This window comes from Thunnus thynnus, chromosome 6, assembly GCF_963924715.1.
Source record: "Thunnus thynnus chromosome 6, fThuThy2.1, whole genome shotgun sequence".
Taxonomy (NCBI): domain Eukaryota; kingdom Metazoa; phylum Chordata; class Actinopteri; order Scombriformes; family Scombridae; genus Thunnus; species Thunnus thynnus.
The window spans coordinates 13,153,705-13,173,148 of NC_089522.1; the positions used below are offsets into that span (position 1 = coordinate 13,153,705).

Here is a 19,444-nt window from a genome sequence, read left to right on the forward strand (position 1 = left end):
TCCATGTCTTAAGCTCTCCCCCCTCCCCCAAGTTTGACCAACACGCAGGTCTCAGAGTGCAAACATTTGTCTGGAATAACATCTTCCCAATTAAAACAGCTTAATTGACATGTCTCAAAAACCTCAGGAACTCTGAGTTGAACGGTCAGCGCGGACAGACGAAAACCACAGAAGTGGCCGTTTTCAACCTCTCATAAAACACAATTCAGAAACCGGATCTTCCTCTTTCCTTTTCTGTACTCGAAAGAGAGGATGTGGCTAGACTTGATGAGGAGAGAGGTGGAGAGTAAGGGAGACATGAGAGTTGGGAAGCCTCTCCTTAAACCAAACTATAGAAACTAAATGTAACATCTCAGGCTTTAAAAAAAGCAAAGTCCAACTGATCAAGATGCTTGGTTAAACTTTTAAAAACATGTATGGTAAATGCCTTGTTTATGTGTCAGCCCCGAAATGCTTTTGTAAAGTCACCATTTATACTGATTCATCAATAATACAGCAATAAATCCAACAAAGTATGGACAAAGATACCAGTTTCACCACTGACAGTGTCTCCTAATACCACGATGCAATTCAGACACAGACATGTTTAGTGTCTGAGACAATCAGGAGTCACTTCTTGTCTCAGTTATTACTGCGACAATATTAAATATCCAAACATCAAACCAACGGCTTAGTGAAACCAGTTCATGTACAATATCTATTAAAATGCATCTCCTAGAATGCATCGAACATCACAAGTTGATATCTAGCAGTGTCAGGGATTCAGAGTGTGGAATTTCACTTTAATGCCTGGATGATCCAACATAGACGTAACATTCAGTTGATGCTCGTTATGGCTGAACTGGATAAGAAAGAAGCAGCCCAGTTCATGACATCATCCAAGTCCTATAGGTGATGATGTGTGAACTGTACAGGGAAGGGCAGCTGTGGCTGGGAAATGGCAACCACAGAGAGATGCTTACGTCCAAACTGGATGGCAGGCGATGTAAAAGGCGGCAGGATTAAATCATTTGTGCCTTATAAAACTTACAATAATAGCCATTATAGCAGTTAGTTTGACGCAGAGATGATTGCAAACTCCTAAATCCAATCTGGTTCAGTTCTGACGGGAGCTAAATAAATGTTCCAGCTATATTTTTCACATCCAGACCCAGTTAAAACTTTAAATGCCAGTTGAAACATTTCATTAACTTGCTGAGAGATAGTCTTATCTAATTCAAAATCCTGGTGGCGTTAATGTTATCTGTGAACTGACTGCGCTAATCCCAGTCTTACTAACCAAAGCCAAACTCTGCTGCACTGGTGAAACTGGTCTGGGTGTGTGCAGCTGCAAGTTGCTTCTGCCTCTGCTGTGTGTGTTGTGTGAGTCATTACAGGACATGCAACCACTGCTTTGCTGAACAGGGATTTTTCAAGTTTGTGCGTGCATGTTTTACTGAAAATATATAAAAATAAAAACAGTACTGAAAATGACTTCTTCTGTCTACCATGCATGGGTTCTTTTTAAAAACCTAAAGGACGGCTGATAATCAGACACAGCAGATCAACAAGACAACTATTTCATCTCTCAAAAATGTGATACATATCATGTTATCTTACTGTACAGGTCCAGTTTATTTAACCAATTTATTCAATTGCAAATACTGAATCAAAACATGAAACACAATATAATTGTTTTCACATCTGGATGGAGTATTAAATATCAAATGCCTAATGAAAGAAACGTCATGGTCCACTGCTGGTTAAGTTAGCCTCATATAAGCAAATACACAAACTAACAAAAAGTGCTGAAGACCAATGTGTTATTTGAATACTCCTATTTAACTCAATCCAGACATGTAATTAGCGGTTTTGCTCACTGATATTAGGTTTTTAATAATTATCCCACTTAGAAACACACCTCTCATAAACTCAAAGCAGCATGTTGTTTTGTTTTGCACATTTGTTGGTTTAACTTATCCTCACTACAGATTTTCTGCAAAGTTTTGTTTGCACAACACTCTTCTTTAGGGGCTCTGCCAGGTGAACCCGTGTTATGCTGAAAACCTATCCCTTTCCTGTGTGGAGAACATACAATTAATACAGGCCGAGCACTTTGCCTTTGGGACACTGAGCATCACAGAGACGCAACCTTGTAATAGAGCTATTTGTTTTCCTCAGAAAGCTGTCCAAGTGCCCTCGCTGGGATCGCTAGACTGCACAAAGGCCAGCTATGAATTGGTCAAATCCACTGGGGCAGGCTATTGATTAGGCCTGCAGGCAACAGAACGCAAATATGCAACTAATTAGATATAGTTTGTGTGTGTGTGTGTGTGCGTGCGTATGTGTGTGTGCATTACTGTTGCAGTAAAATCAACTTAATCTGCATCAGGTACTGGTCAAATTTTATAAACCATGAACCATCACTTTTAAATTCCTCCTTTTGAGCAAAGCCTGTCAAAAACTAATGATATAATAGCCCTATAAATGAAGGCATTTTTAAGTTAAGAGAAGTCGCCCTTTTTCATGTTTTAACAACATGTTAAACAAGTAAATGTGGGGTGATAATTGGATGTGTATACAGGGTGTCTTTTTCTTTTTTTTTTTTGTCAAAATAATGTTTTCAGTATCCTGAGAAAGCAATTGAGGTGTGTGAGTGATTGGGGAACACTTAAGCAAACTTAGTATAGGCTATAAGCTGACAAAATATATGATGGACTTCAGCACATACACACTATACCAACTTTCAGCAGCCCCCCCCCCCCCAACTCCCCCTTTAGTCCCTTGCTTACATCCGCTGCCCTCCCTTTTCGACATCTCCATTTTCAACAAGAGCAGTTTGTCAGGGTCAGAAAGCAATTTAAAACCTCTATTAATGAGAGTCAGTGAGAGAGAGAAGTGAGAGAGGGAGAAGTTAAAGGGAGGGAGAGAAAGAGAGATGAGGTAGTGGGGCGGAGAGAAGAAGAGGATGAGGAAGGAGGGAGGGGTAGGCTGGGGTGTCAGCCATCAAAGCAGGCCAGGAGAAAAGAAGGCCAGGTGCTGGTTGTGGGAATGTGCCGTTCATGGTTCCAGGGACCAGGGAGCTGGTGGGGGCTATGAGGAGGGAGTGTGGGGTGGGGGGGCAGGGTGGTAATTAGCCAAGCCTGGAGGAGAGAGAGGGCCCTCCAGGGCCCGCGGGGATAGCCCCTCCGAGAGGATACCATTTGCACTTCTACAGGAGCCGCCAGCCCCGGGCCACAAAGAAGGGGAAAAGGGGAACTATGGCATCCTTTATCAGGCCGGACAAAGACGCCGCATCTTTTCAAAGGAGACCGGAGAGAGAGAGAAACTCCAGTGTTCCAGAGAAGGAGGGGAAAAGGAGAAAAAGAAAAGAAAGAATCCTAGGACTGGTCAGGAGAGAGACAGAGAGAGAGAGAGAGAGAGAGAGAGAGAGATGCCAGTGTGTGGGTTGCAAAGCGAGACAGGAGGTTACGGTCATACTGTGACCCAGTCAGTCCTCTGAGACATCAGAAATTCACTAATGTCCCACACACACACACTTAGATAACACACAAAGCTGAGTTACACAACTTTATTCCCAGTGCATAGCAACTGAAAACAATACTATGTTGTTTTTTAACATTTCCATCATCTTCCCCCGTCAGTTTTTGATGCATGAAAATATTTAATGACGCTTTAGCCCAAGGAATAGTTTTACTACAAAAGAGGCAGTTCAGTTTGCTTTACACTTCATCTCATGAGAGTTAAGTAGAGGCAGTGGATAAGGACCACCTTCTACCTTTGACATTATCAGGGAATCTTAAGAGTTTTGCCCTCCTGTAGAGCAAGGGAAAGTGGAGGTCACTGACATTACTTTTACCTATTACCTTTGGAGTACGGCTGCACAGGGGGGGTGAATGGTGGCCTTTGAGGCTGTAAGGCTTTGTGCTCCCTGTTGGAGAGCAGCCTGACAGCCTTAGCTGAGTGGGGGCCAAAGGTCAGACGGGTCATGTGATAAGGCATTTCAGACCTTCATTTAGGGCCCCAGACTGAAGAGGCCTGAAAAACCTCAAGACCCCCCCTCTTCTCTGTGTCTCTCCTCTTCTTTTCTTTTCTCTTTCCCCTCTCTGTCCCCTCTCTCTCCCTCTCTCTCTCTGGACACAAAATGCCATTTGTTGTCCGTCAGTCAGTAGCACAGGGCCTGGGTCGGGCCCAGTGCTGAAAGCTCCATTCACACACCCTCTCACCCAGGGATGTTTTTGCAATTCAATATTTTCACACGCAGGCAGCTTCATCGTTACTTTGGAACCGTACACTTGGCAGGATGAGGCTGGGGGCCTCTGGGACAGAGGGGCTGAGAGGTGGAGGGGGTGGAGGAGAGGGGGTCAGCAAGGAGGAATCCTAGTGTCGGGAGGGGAACGGGCCCGCGCCGGCTAATGGGCCATCTTGAAATGCTTTAGCCAAGACCCCTCCGACACCTACACACACACACACACAAACAAATGCGTACACACTCATGAACTGTTAGACACACACACATTCCGCCCTACTCATCGCTTCACAACCAATATGACTCCAGGTTAATGAGGGGGGCTCTTATTTCCTTCATCAAAATCTCTGGGCTAATACACTCACACTATCCTGCCAGAGGCTTTCTTCCCTCTCGCTCAGTCACCAGACAGCATCTTTCATGCCCACATCTCAAACACGAAGCCCAAAATAACCAAATGAGGGTTGGTTTTTCTAGCTTCTTGTTTTGAGCAGAGTACATATCTGTAACAACGAACCTTTAAAAGTATCTGTAAATACAACATGACAAAGTTAAGCAACTTCAGAATTAGCTGATTAATTCATAACACATTTTAAGAATATGTATGTCACAATCTGGCTCTATATCCCTTCCTCCAGCTGCATCCCCACTTCCCCACTTCCCCAGGTCCCTTAGTTGCCATTCTCCACCAGTCCACCAGATGCCCTCAGACTTTTCTACTTGTTTTCCAGATCCTGCCACTCCCATCTGACCTGCAATCACTACAATCACCTCACTCCTCTCACCTGAGCTTCCCCGCTCATCTCCCCACCTGCACCTCATTCCCTTGTCAGCCACTTACTTCATATAGCGGCCCAGATCCTTTGTTCCTTCATCAGATTGTTGTAATTGTCATGTTGCTTTTTGTCAGTGCTTTCAAGCTTCTGTTTTCTATATTCTATTACCTGGACCTGTACCATATCTGTACCTGCTAGCCTGCCTGTCTGGACTTTTCCCTGCCTCATCCCTGCAACTTTGTGGACTTAATACTACAACTGTTTGGACTTGCCACCCATACTTGTGAGCTTTTTTATCTTCTCTTTTGACAATAAACTCACTGAACTGTCCCTGCCTTCCCCTATAGTCTGTGTCTGGGTCCTTCCCCTGCTGCCTAATATACACCACTCACAACAGAATGATCTGACCAAACATGGACCCAGTGGATGAACTTGGTGAGGTGATTCACACCATTCTGTGCCTCATAACATATTGCAGAAACACGTCCAGTATTGAGCACATAGGAGTAGCTCTCAAAATGGCACTCCAGGAGGTTTCTTCCAGGCCTTGCCTAGAAGAAGTACTAGCTGGAATTGCAGGGGACTAGACAACTATCCTAGCCTCCTTGTCTGCTAGCATCCGGCATCCCAGCCTTCAGCCTGCACTCCATTTGATTAGGTTTGGGTTTGTGGGCGTGCAGCCTGCCTGCCGGCTAGCCCACAACCCCCCTGTCTTGATCCTACATTCCCTTATATGGATCAACTGAGGAGCCACCCTGACATTCAGCGGTCATCTTTTGAAGGGACTCACTTTGCCATTTTCACGGGGTACCGTGGAGTCTCCAAGAGGAGGCCAGCGCCCAGCACTACAGAGTCTCCCTTGCCTAGCACCACTACTGAGGCCCAGCCTGTGCTTGATCCATCGGCCGCCTTTGCCAACGTCCAGCCTGTTCTTGAGCCATCAGCCACCTTTGCTGACACCCTGCCTGAACACCAGTTGGCCCCACCTGCTGACATCCAGCTAGACCTCCAGTCAGCAGCCCCTGTCAACGCAGAGCCAGACCACCAGTCGGCTATCTTTGCCAACCCACAACCAGATATCCCATATCATCAGCCATCCTCACCGACGCCCAACCAGACCTCCAGCTGCCCACCTCCTGCTCTGCACTCCAGCGGTCAGCCTGTCCTGCACCTTGCCCCGACCCTCAGCCGTCAATTACCACTGACGCTGCCAGCCTCCGGTCCTGTACTCCAAAAGCTGGATGTTTATCTAGCAGCCTGCCCCAACCTGCAGCTGAATCTTCTGGTGCCAACTGCCTTTCCTGACCTTCAGCCTCATTATCGACCTCCAGAGTGGCTCCACCCATCTGTCCTGTCTTCTGGTCGACCTCCTGAGCGGTCCCGCCTACATCACCGGCCTCCCAAGTGGTTCTGCCTATGTTGCTGGCAACCACGCACATCTGGTCATCTTCCTGCATGTCCTCCAGAGCTGCTCCACCTACATCATCAGCATCCAGGCCATGATCCAGAGCTGCTCTGCCCTTTGGTCCTGCCTCCTGGTTGCCCTCCAGATCTGTTATGCCCATCAGCCCAGCCCCCAGGCTATCCACTTGAGGTTTCTTGCTCCTCCCCTGTCCAGCACCCCCAGGCTGTCCGCCTGAGATCCCCAGCTCCATTCTTCAGCTCTCAAGCCACTTGCCCCTGAATCCCACCTCCAGACCCCCACTTCCACCCTGCTCAGTGTTCCTGGCCAGCCTGGTGGGACGTCTGAAATCTGTCCCTTGAAGTGGGGGGTGTCCAGTCACAATCTGGATCTATATCCCTTCCTCTAGCTGCATTCCTGCTTCCTAAGGCCCCTTAGTTGCCATTCTCTACCAGTCCGCCAGATGACCTCAGACTTTTCTCCTTGCTTTCCAGATCCTGCCACTCCCATCTGACCTGCAATCACTGCAATCAACTCATTCCCCTCACCTGAGCTTCCCCGCCCATCTCCTCACCTGCACCTCATTCCCTCATCAGCCACTTACTTCATATACCGGCCCAGATCCTTTGTTCCCTTGTCAGGTCGTTGTAGTTATCATGTTGCTTTTTGTCAGTGCTTTCGTGCTTCTGTTTTCTGTATCATGTTACCTGAACCTGTACCATATCTGTACCTGCTAGCCTGCCTGTCTGGACCGTTCCCTGTCTCATCCCTGCATCTCTGTGGATTTAATACTACTGCTGTTTGGACTGTTTGGACTTGCCACCCATGCCTGTAGGCTTTCGTATCTCTTTTGACAATAAACTCACTGAACTGTCCCCGCCTGCCTCTATAGACTGCATATGGGTCCTTCCCCTGCTGCCTAATACATACAACTCTTGAATATGTATGTGTTTGGCAACAGATACTGTACACAAGAAACATTCAAGAACAAAAGTATGAACTTAAAGGAAATGTGCCTCATTTTAACCAAACTACATAAGGAGATTTGTTGAAATTCAACAACTGTAACACCTAAGGATTTCTTGGTAAATTGAGGGCCAGCAATGAAAGGGAGCGCTTAATATGTTTATCCTGCGCACCACACTCTACTTAATGAAATTAAACCACACCAATACTGGCCCTTTGTCTCTGGGGAGTTCAGTAATCAACATGCCACCAGTTTTCATTTTGTATGAAAATAAATGGCAGCCGGTGATATGGGCCTAATTGCGTTGCACTAGGGAGGAGCCGGGTGAGAAAAGGAACTTACAGCAGTGATGTAGTGGAGCCAATTTTCATGGACAGCAGCACTCAAGAGAGGTGGTCAAATAAGCAGAGGCATTCATCTGGGGACTGGCACCCCGCTTCTACTCTCTCCCCCTCTCTCTCCTCCTCTTTCTATCCATCATACTCACAAAGAAAGTTAGCCAAGTATTAAACAAATAGAGAACTGGTGAGGCCTACACACTAGCGCCTGGCAGGGTCACTGGATAATGACAGCTCAATTACTGTGAATCTCCTTGTACGCGCCCCTCACCCCCCTCCTACCCCCCCTGTACAATCCCCACACCCGCCCCACCCCGCACGGCAAATTTGTCAAACTCACCAAAACGATGGGTCTGACAGTGTAATCGCTAACCGTCCCCACCGACATGAAAGAGGTCTTTATCTGGCCAAATCAAAGAACCTGATCTCTGAGAGAAAAAGGGGTGGGGGGATGACTAGAGAAGAGAAATGTCCCGCTCGGCCCCTGTGAGACGTGGAGATGTCTCTAATCCACTTTAATGAGACACTGCATGCCCATCTTTGTGGTAATGACGAAACACAGTGAGAAAGATGGTGAGGAGGAGGGAGGGGAGGAGGAGTGGGAGAGATAGAAGTGAAGATGGAGCCAAGGCTTTGAACTGGCGGTCTGATGAAAAGGGAAGCGAGCAGAGGGAGTTTAGAGACACGCTGCCTCTACACACCATGCTGTGTTTCAGAGACAGACAGACAAACAGCCCAGGGGACAGAGCAGTTTGTCTGCTTATCGTATCTGGACAGGATGAGCCATCATCAGCAGCGCCCGATTGGGACTGGGACTGAAGGGTGTGTGTGCGTGGTGAGAAATGAGTTACTATTTATGAGACTTGTACAAGAGAGGAATCAAACTCAGAATCACGTTTTTTAGCTTTTTTGAGGCAACAAGAAATAGTTTTATTGAATGCTGTTTGCTGAGAACAATGAGAATAGAGTTGCAAAGATGAGTCGATTCATTGATTAGTGAATCGACAGAAAATTAGTCTGCAACTATTCTGATAATCAATTAATCATTTAGGTCCTTTTTTAAGCAAAAATGTGAAAAATCGGTTTAGGGTTAGGGTTAGGGGCTGTCTTACGTTTCAGAAAAAATGAATATCTTTGGGTTTTGGACTGTTGTTCAGACAAAATAAGACATTTGATGACATCACCGTAGACTCCTGATGTTTTATAGACCACAATGATTAATCTATTAATCGATAAAATAATCGGAGGATTAACTGATAATGAAAAAAATTGCTAGTTGCAGCCCTGAGAACTATGATTAGCAAAGTTACACTTGCTTGTTGTATATACCCGACACTTTGAGTTGGCTTGATGTCACCCTGCTATTATATTTTTATTGATAAGAGGGCTTAAGCCCACCACCTAATTTTAAGGCTGGATACTATTAATAAGGACAATTTTCGATATCAAAACATGATGCAGCAATTGTCTGCAAACATATGAAATAACCACACTGAAGTTCAAAGCAATGAGCTGTCGCCCACTGTGCTGCAAACTCTGCATATGGGTAAAAAAAACAAAAAAAACCTAAATACTTTTCTAAATTACAGCTCAGAAAAGCTCAGAATCCTTCATTTCACCCACAAAAATGTAAAGAATGATAAAACAATATGATCACATCTTCACACTATGATTTAGATTAAGTTTTTAATTATTACCCAGTCCTTGTTAATTCACACTGAGATTTGTCTTTTCACATATCAGGCATACGTTTTGTTTCCCTGCGCAGAGAACAGTGGCGTAAATGAAAGCGAGGGCAACATAAAGGACAGGAAGTTCAGGAACGGATAAAAGGAAAAGAACAGAGTAAGGACAAATGAAGAAATAAAAGGAAAGAGTGAGAAAGGGAGCGGGCTAATACCAAACAAATCGGGATTAGACCCAGATAAGACTAGTCACAATGCTGAGCAATCCCTGGGATATCACAATGCAGAGGGAATCATGAGGGCTGCTAAAACACGCTAATTAGGGACTCGACACATTCGCCCTCTGTTTGGCAAACAACACACATCGTTTAACAGCGGGTGGTGGAAAATCACACCAGACACACAGAGAGATAACCATTTAGTGTTAATCAGCATACTCAAGAAGTAAAGATGAGGTGTTTTCTATGGGTTGACTCCAGCACTTGTGGCATATTCTTAGCCCGAAGAAGCTGGATGGAATCTTCTTGACACGGCCCAGCAGTGGTGGGACGTAACTCGATAAGCATCCACAGGTCAAGACAAAATGCATTTAACTGCAGTGTAATGGCTTTTCATTTTTTGAACCCCCTCTTCGCCAACACATACTGCTCTCCAAATGCTGCTTGGCTATTTTTAACAAGACCCTGCCCCCATCTTCAGGCTGAAAATGAAGGGTATGAGGAGAGACGAAAAACAGGGGTCTGCTAAAAAAGAAAACATCAGGGATATATCTTAAACTCTCTCAGGCATGCCACCGTCTCCACTGCCAAATGATTGGGAGATTGCTGTGTTTTTACAAACATGGCGGATGAGGTCATGGTGCAAGGCGGGAAAGAGGTATATTTGCCAACTGGATAATGTGAGGTCAACTTATCAATGGAATGAATGGGATTTAGAGCCATGTGCAAGGGCTTAATGTTTAATGGTATTTGTATGTCAACTCAAAATTTGACTTAGCCAGCATCAGACCAGGCAGGAAGCATGGCGCTGAAATGTGTGTGTGTGTGTGTGTGTGTGTGTACGAGTGTGAGTGTCCGTGTTTCTGTATGTGTCCAGGTGTAAGAGGTGCCCACCCATCACTGTGCCAGACTTTGCCAAGGTCAAAGCTCGGAGCAGTGACAGGACCTCCAACAACTGTATAAAATGGTGCACGCGCACATTCGCACACACATGCACACATACATGCACACTAAGCCAGTCAACATTGCCAACTCCTGCTGTTTGGATGACATTTACACTCAACCTTTCTAGTTTGTGATTGATTGGGGTTAAATCCTACCATTGCCCAAAAATCTGTCACCACTAAGGTGTGTGCGTGTGCGTGTGTGTGTGTGTGTGTGTGTGTGTGTGTGTGTGTGTGTGTGTGTCTGTCCATTCGGTATCCATCTGCGTTACTGTGTATGTATGGTTGTGTGTTTATGGACTGTGTATGTATAGTTTTCTCTGTGTGTGTGTGTGTGTGTGCACATGTGTCAGAGCTAAGAAAAGCCTTTCAAATGTTTTCAGGCCCTCAGTGAGTCTCAGTCGACACTAAAAAGTCACTGTGACTTCAGCATTCTTCAAAATTGCAACTGGAGTAATTTCTGCTTACTCCAAAAACCAAAACCAAAGCTCTGTCTTCATTTCCAGCTTTCATACACAGAGTATATGATGAGGACGGTACTGGTTTGACCATTTATTAAAGCACACATAAGACCAAATAAAATAAGACAATAAGACTAAATAAATTGTAAATTATGCAAATCATTACATTTTCATTTGAAGTCATTCCAATGTCCACATCTCAAAATTATTTTTACATTTTATGGCACTGCATGTACTTGGCCAAAACAGCAGCAACACATTTACAGCAGCTATTGACTGAATTAAAATAATAGTATTTTCCTGGAGATAAAAGACTCACACAGTGTGACGTGAGGAAGAGAGGGAGTCAGTGATACTGATAGAAAACATTAAAAGACTCAAACATGCCAGTCGTAAAACAAACTAAACACAAAATTGTAAAAATCCAATTGAACCGTCCTCTAAATCATTCTTTCCTCTATAAAGCTTTAGACATCAGGTAATTCATAGAGTAAGCAGTACCTTACACTTGAATTATTTCTTCAGTATATTCCCCACACAGGTGGAAGAGATCACGAAAGCTTTCCTTACTGGCTGACTGTTTCAAAGATTTAGGACTAGTAAGCAGAACTGAGACTTCAAACTACACTGTCCTCCACATTTCAGGGTAATATGAATACTTCACTGGAAAGAACATTTTTCAAGAGACTGCTCTCACAGCAATTTTGAAGATATGGTTACAAAAAGCAATGCATCTTTATTTGTATCATATTATGTGAATCAAATGTGGACCATATGTTACTGAACCAGACAGTGGCTTGACATTGAACTAACCGTAACCATGACCAAAACTTACCCTAACCTTAACCAAAGTAACTTCCCCTACGACAAATTAATATATTACAAATTGGCAAATTCATGGATATCATGCACTATATGATTAATGCAGTAATTGTATATATACAGTACAAGGGTATTTCACTGACCAGACATAGACAAAGTTGAGAAACCAGCCCTGGAAATAAATATGGAAAGTAGCCCCACAACACACACTGAACTGTATCCTACATGTGCAGACATTAAGATGAGGAACTCACATCCAACAAACTTCCATAATGAAGTACTTATGTAGCATATGAGGCTGTGCCAAATGTGGACTGATGCAATTAGTTAGGCTACACAATTTTTCAGTGCCTCAAAAAAAAATGACACAAATGGTCCTAAAATCAGTCCAAATGCTCATGTTAAAACTCCCAAGATCATGAAAAAGACTTGATGAAGTGATTTAGGAAAAGTAAACGCAGTGTTTTTGTATCAAAAACTTGATTTCACAAAATTGCTGCAAAGATCATCATGATGATTAGATGCTGAGCAGTATTTCTGTAAATTCAAAAAACAAAACAGACAACTGTACAAAAGCAACACATGCTATTAAACAACATCTAAATGGCCCTGTGGTCTTTAGTTTTTTGGATGCAGAGAGTCATGAGACTGGTTATCATCGCAGTCACAGTCACTCATTTTTAGACAGAGATGTAAAACTACAAAACTGATGTTGCCTGCTCCAGAGGGCTGCTAAGATCATTCACATCATCACACAAATGGGCTCTATGGAACCACAAGAGTCTCCGATTTCCCACTACATCCTGATAGATCCACAGCAATAAAATAAAGATCTCACAGGTATTTTGATTTGGCTTTGTGTCCAGCACTACTGAAACTCAAAACAGAATCAATAAATGAAAGCACTGTTTAAAGGCTAATCATTAACTTCATCAAACAGCTACAAAATTAGCATTAGTAATCAAACTGAATATGTCAACATCACACCAGCACCATGAGGTGGTCTTCTAAAACTACTGAAGCAAGAATCAACAACCAGATGCATCTGTGCTGTCTTCATTGGCTCACTGACTTCCAAATAAAGGAAACTCAGAGATTTACAGTTTCATAGAGATACAGAAAATGTGAATTGCGGCCAGTATGATATATCACACTGACGTTACATTTCCTTTTCATTTGATGATCCTATCATTTTTATGTTCAGGCTCTAATCTGTGAACAGGGAGGAGTGCTATCTGACACACATTACAGCTGCAAAGCAGTAATACATGGGAGCCTGCATGGGACCCTGAACGTTTAGCCAGAAGTTCAACATAGCTACCATTGTTGGATTTAACGTGTTATGGGTTGGGTTTTATTACTTCTGTCAAAACATCAGATGCTGTTGAGCCAGGCCAAGTTCATAACTGGGAGTCCATCAAATAAGGGGCCTTTAACACAAAGATCAATAGCGTATCTGGCCATTAGTATATACAGAAAGGGAGACAGAGGCAGAGGGTAAGACTGTCAGAAATTGTGTGCATTTGTTCAGTAAGAGAAGAAAGGGGAGGAGTGATGATTTTGTGCAAATTCAGCAAGAAACAGAAAAAGAAAAAAAAAAAGAAAAAGAAAAATCAGGTCGTAAAAAAACGAGTGTGCTACCTTTCATTTTATTGACTTGATAATGCAGACGGGCCCAGTAACTAAAGCAGCTTTTTTGAAAATAAATAACGTGTGTTGAGTTGCGGTCAGAATCAGTGTGGCTTTAACACCTTCCTGTTTGTCCATATGTGAGGAAAAAAGCTGGAACATGTTTTTGATTTAATTATATTTCTCAAAGTGTCTGTGGAGACTTAATTGCGCGGTTGTAAGCGTGCAGGAGAGCGAGAGGACAGCGTGCGTGCATGTGTGTGTGTGTGTTTATATACGTGTGTGTATGTACGTGTGTGTCTATTTGCTTCACCTGTACACTGAAAAATACCGGGGGGAAAAAATCTACTCTCACTCAGCTTAATTGATCCATTTCAAAGCGTATGAGCCCAACAGAATACCACAACAAAAACAGCCGCAAGGTGTTTAACTTTTCACACACAAACAGTCCTCTGCGGCGCACAGAAATACACACAATCTATAGACAGGTAGGCCTATATTCTCATGTCATTTCTTTCACTATATAACCTCCGTGTGAGAGCAACTTTCATTGACCCTATTAGATTACCTGCACCGATTTTTTTTAGTTTTTTTATGATCACGAGAGACATAAAAGCCTTTATCTCCGATATATATGAGGTGTGACGTTAGGGCTCATATGTTTAGGATTTCTTCAATTATTAAAAAAAAATTCATTAAACAATTTATAATTATCAATAAGCTGCTGTAAAACAGAAAGAGCATTGGATCAGATAAAATTAAATATAGACAAAACAACACGACTTGTTGTATTTTATCTCAAATTTAAAAAAAAATATTCCTGTAATATATTAAATATTAAATAAATCTGTATCTTGTGAAGAACAGAGTAAGACGTGATATTTATATTTCTTCTTCTTCTTCTTCACAAAAAGCCCACCTGTGAGGGCGACATCCTACTATAATCCAAACACACTAACACTCACTTAATCCTGACCCAAAAGCATTATGTAAACAAACCAGAGCGATCAATGCGAGCTTCTATTAAAACACACACATATTCATATTCCACATGTGGAGCTGTGGAGTCACGCGTTTCTACACACTCGTGGCCTTTAGCGTGAAGTCTGACGAAGCCTGTGTGTGTGTGTGTGTGTGTGTGTGTGTGTGCACTCTACCCAGAAAAAGAAACTATATACAAGAGGGTTAAAAATAAAATGATAAAGCAGCTGGTGAATGTTGATGGTGACCTACTGTACTCGGCTGCAGCCACACTATTTTACCTAAGCGGTAGAAAAAGAAAAGGGGGAGGAATACACTCCCACGCGTCGTATTCAAACGTTGTGGGCCTGCATGTTTTGAATGTTAAGAAGAACAAGATCTTTTTTTTTTTCATGCCTGCTGTCTGCTCTGTTTTCCTCTTCTTACCGCTGCAACACAACAGATCTGAGGCCTTTGGGCTACAGAGACTTCCAATGGTCCGATGTGAGAGTGCTACAAAGCCAGGTATTTGTGTTCATTAGCACCCGGATCAACAGACTATCAAGGCTGTTTAGAGATCAAGACCAAGTGCAACTGCTGGCAAGAAGCAGGACTCTAGACATGTTTAAGTATTTTCACTAAAGTAGCCCAATTAGCGTTTTTCTTTTCCTTTTCTTTTGCTTCTTTGTCTTTAACTTATACGGAAACTTGATCCATGTGAATCATGGACAGCATGGAAGTGTAAGAAGGTAACAACAAAAACATGACTGCAATGAACAGTGTTTGTTATTCTTTATTATTAATATGATTATATTATTATTATTATTGGTATAAATGCCATTAGTAGAAATGAATATTAATTATATTAGATATAACAATTCATAATCATTTTTTAAAATGTAAGGAGTGAAACTCATTTAAAGCAAACACGTTACAGCTTTTTTTTTTTTTTTTTTTTTTTAAAAAAGCTCTGCACATATATTTATTTCATTTATGTTATGAAATGTATAAATCAAGAGTATTTTTTAAAAAGACTGAATTGTGTCTAAAGCTCGAGGCTCACGTTGAATTAAGAAGGTCAGGTTTTGGCAGAGTTATAAAGTTTTTAAAGGCCATGTTATCAAGCAAGCCCAACAAAAAACAATAACAGGTAGGTTATATTTTTAAAGAATTATTATTTTAATAGGGGTGTCCTAAAAAAAATAAAATAAAAATACATGGCTGAATGAAAATTGCTCTGCATTTTCACCAAACTAAATATCGAAACTCACTCTGCATAAAATGTAACAAACGCATTAAGACATAACAAAAGCAAATGCCAGGAGGCCTGAACAAACCGTCCTTCAAATGAATTACGGATAAAAGGCAGATTGACCCACATAATTACCCGCAGAAAACGTGCATTCATGTAGGGAATAAAAAAAGACGGTGTAAATAAACGAGATTCATAAATCAACCCACCAACAATAAACAAAATGTCAAACAATAAATATGCTCCATTTCCAACAACAAAGTGCTCATGTTCACAAAACTGAATACATGAATTTTCCGTGTGACGCGAGCAGCAGTCCACTAAGTATATGGGCGCTTTCTTGCACAAGACGCATTATTGATTGGCATTCCCTGGAGGAGGAACCAGTTTGCAGCAGTCCGAGGGCCCACAAAGTTGCCGGAGAGCGATATCTTCTACGGCTGAAGCAGGACCGTCTCACACACACAAAAAATCTGCATTAAAACATTGCTCTTTCTTTCCAAATTCACATCTTGGCGTGTCCGTTTGCAGGCGAGGGGAAGGAGTGCGCTCAGCTCGGTGTGAGCTCTGCAGCAGCAGCTTGTACGCAGAGCAGTGCCACAGCGCCCACTATTTCAAAAGCCGGGAATATTATTTCACAAGACTTGGAACGGCTCTATAAAAAAAAGTTACTATGCATTTCGACAACTTTCTTGGTAACTTTCGGGAAACGAATCCGCGCCTCCTCTAAAACCTTCGACAACCGAAAAGAGCAAATTACAAGACCGAGCTCAGATTTGGACGGCAATGTTTATCTCTACCTTTATAGGAGTGTAATCAACTAAAGCACCAGCGGCGTTTCTCATCACACATGAAACTTTCTGACACTGGGAACCAACAAAGCCAAGAGCGCAGCATGCAGAGAAGCGAGACTGAGCAGCCGGAGCGGGACACATTTTTAGCAGAAAAGTTATCCCTGTCTCTCTGGACAAAAGAGTCGTCCCCTCCTCTCTTAAGGCTATGACAAATGACAAGGACACATTGGACATCTACAGACCCGGGAGTTTGGAGCCGGCGGCTGAAAGCGATAAGAAGGGGAATAAAGAAGACCTACTTTTGGCCAGTTTTCTCGCCCTCGCCTTGGATCTCATCTTGTCGGCTTGTAGATTCCTCTCGTCGTCCTCCGTGAGCCCAGAAGCAGCAACAACACTATCTTCATCTCACCAGCATTGTCAGTTTGGACACCTTCGCACATGCGCACAGGCCATTCAATCTGACACCCTCGCCGGGGCCAAAAAACTTTCCAATGTATTCATCATCATCACTTTTTTTTTTTTTGTCCTATCGTCTCCCCTTTAGATCACTTATCTCTTCCCCTCCTCCTCTTCCTCCTCCTCCTGCTCTCTCCTCACCATCTCACCTTCCCTCCCTCCCCCTCTCCCCCTTACCATCCCCTTACCCTCGTCCCCCTCCTCACCCCTACACCCCACCCCACCCCCCCACCCCCCCCCCCACCCTCACCCACCCACCCCCATTCAGCTCCTGCCAGCACCTTCTTGGATTTTTACCCCTTTAACAGCGGCAACTTGGTTTTCTCCAACCGGCGATGGACACAGTGAGGTACAGTGAGGTCAGGGTCGCAGTACAATCACGAAAATGTGCATGAATTATTATTATTAATAATATTAATATTCTCTTATTATATTAGTGTGTTTTGTATTTTTTTTCCCTCATATCATAATATGTATATTTCTGCCATGAAATGTTAACAACTTTCTTTATGAATTTACAGATTGTTCCACAAGAGGAGAAACTCTGTATTTTAGGACGTTGACGCAGCTGATACCTCATCATGTGTTGTGCCAGAAAGTGCTCGAATTGCAGTAGTTATTTTTAACTTCATTAATTCACATGTAGGCGTAAATAGGCGCCTGGCTCGATTGGAGTTGCACTTCATAGGCTATGATTTGGTTGTGTGTGTGTGTGTGTGTGTGTGTGTGTGTGTGTGTGTGTGTGTGTGTGTGTGTGTAGCAGCGGCCAGCAGCTGTTTGACGCACGCATGGAGCCTCCACCAGCAGAGTCCGTACCGGGGAGAAGTCCAGGACTTTTTTTTTTTTTTTTTTTTTTTTTTTTCTTTCCCTCACCAATGTTCACATTCGTAACAATCGTATTCGCAGAAGTTATTCCTTAAAGAAGTGTTTGAGTTCACTGTCAGCGCCACTGTGCAGCATAAAGTTAAGTTAACCTGAGAGAAGGTGGATAGACTTGCAGAGACTTTGTAAGTATGACTTTTGCCTCGCACCTGTTTGTTTGTTTGCTGCAGGCAGGAGGAAACCGCCTTTACTTTATAGTCCGTGCATCCAGCACCTCGGTGTAGCCTGAAGGACTACAAGGTAATGTTTAGATTTTTGATTTACGGGAAAAAAAAATATTCAAAAATAATTATCGGACAAATCATGCAGCATTATTTTTTTATTTACATTTGCATGTTAATATTGAAGTTGCCATTTCGAACTGTATTTATGAGGCAAATGAATAATATATGAACTGTATTGTAATTATTTTTGCATGATTTAAAATTTGTAATATATATTATGCCTACTAAAATTATAATTATCATAATAATCATAATGATTATTATTGTTACATAATATTGCATTGCTAAATTAACGCTGTATATTTTTTTATTGTTACTGATCGACCTATTTAATAGCTAATAACTTAAATAAATAAACTAAAGGAGAAGCTGTGGAGGATCAAAAATCTATTTGTATTTTATTATTTATTTATTTTTTTTGAAATGATAAAGTAGTGCCGTAGTGGTTGGCTGCTCTTCATATTCATGTGGTGCCTGGGCCTTTAGCCTACATGTCATATGGGAATGGTTTCCGTCTAGTTTGGCTGAATAAAGGCGGCTCTATGTTGGAGCCTATTAAAGATCGGTGGTGATGGAGCAACTGCAGTCTGCTGGGAGAGCGGTAGGGATCAATTCCCTGCACACTAATCACAGCGCACTTTTATGGGATAATTTCAAATCCATGCACAGGCCTACATATTGTTATTCTTATCATTATATTTATTAACAACAACAATAATAATAGTAATAATAATGCATGTGTTATTTATTTCTAGACATTTTTTTTTTTGCATTTTTTTTAACATAACATTGGCATATAAACAATGCAATAAGTCGCGGTCTGTCTGACTCTCTGACTGTTTGAGCCGCAGCTTGTTGCTCATTATAATGCACATGAAACAACAATTGATTTGAATAAAGGCACGAGTTCATCAAACAACGTCTCAAGCCTATTTGACAGAAATTGCCGTGGGATGTTTTTTTCCCCATGAGTTGAGGTGAAATGAATAGCGTGAACATTAATCAATAATAATCAGCAGTAATTAGCATACATTACGTGTATATTAGGGAGTTTGTCTTGGCATCGTGACGCGAGAAGTTTCATTTTATTGGCTTTACAGAAGGCGTGGAAGTGTGCGCAGTATGCTTTCAGGGAGGCGGCCACCATATTACAGACCTTTAACATTTTCTTTGTAAACCTGTGGAAAAAATATGAACACAATACTTGAACCTCAAAAACAGAATCAACAGTCCAATCTTTGAAGCTCTGCGTACATGCAGGGAGCGCAGAGGTAAGACGAGAGAGGGAGGGAGGGGGGGTGCAAAAAAAGAGAAGAAGCAGGTCGATAAACAAATAATAAATTATGTGAATAACGATGGTGTACAAAGGTTTTGTTTATTCCTTAGTGTCTGAAGAAAGCGTGGGA

At 42.5% G+C, this 19,444-nt stretch overlaps 1 protein-coding gene across 8 annotated transcripts in view; it reads right to left on the minus strand.

Annotated features, from left to right (window-relative positions):
- Positions 1-16,911, minus strand: part of prdm16 (PR domain containing 16) — a 190,803-nt gene extending 173,892 nt beyond the window's left edge. For all 8 annotated transcript variants that reach the window (XM_067591829.1, XM_067591827.1, XM_067591821.1 and 5 more), the window contains exon 1: positions 16,776-16,911. In XM_067591829.1, the coding sequence (XP_067447930.1) occupies positions 16,776-16,812 (37 nt within the window). In that variant the 5' untranslated portion in view covers positions 16,813-16,911. The remainder of the gene's footprint in view (positions 1-16,775) is intronic.
- Positions 16,912-19,444: the final 2,533 nt, after the last annotated feature.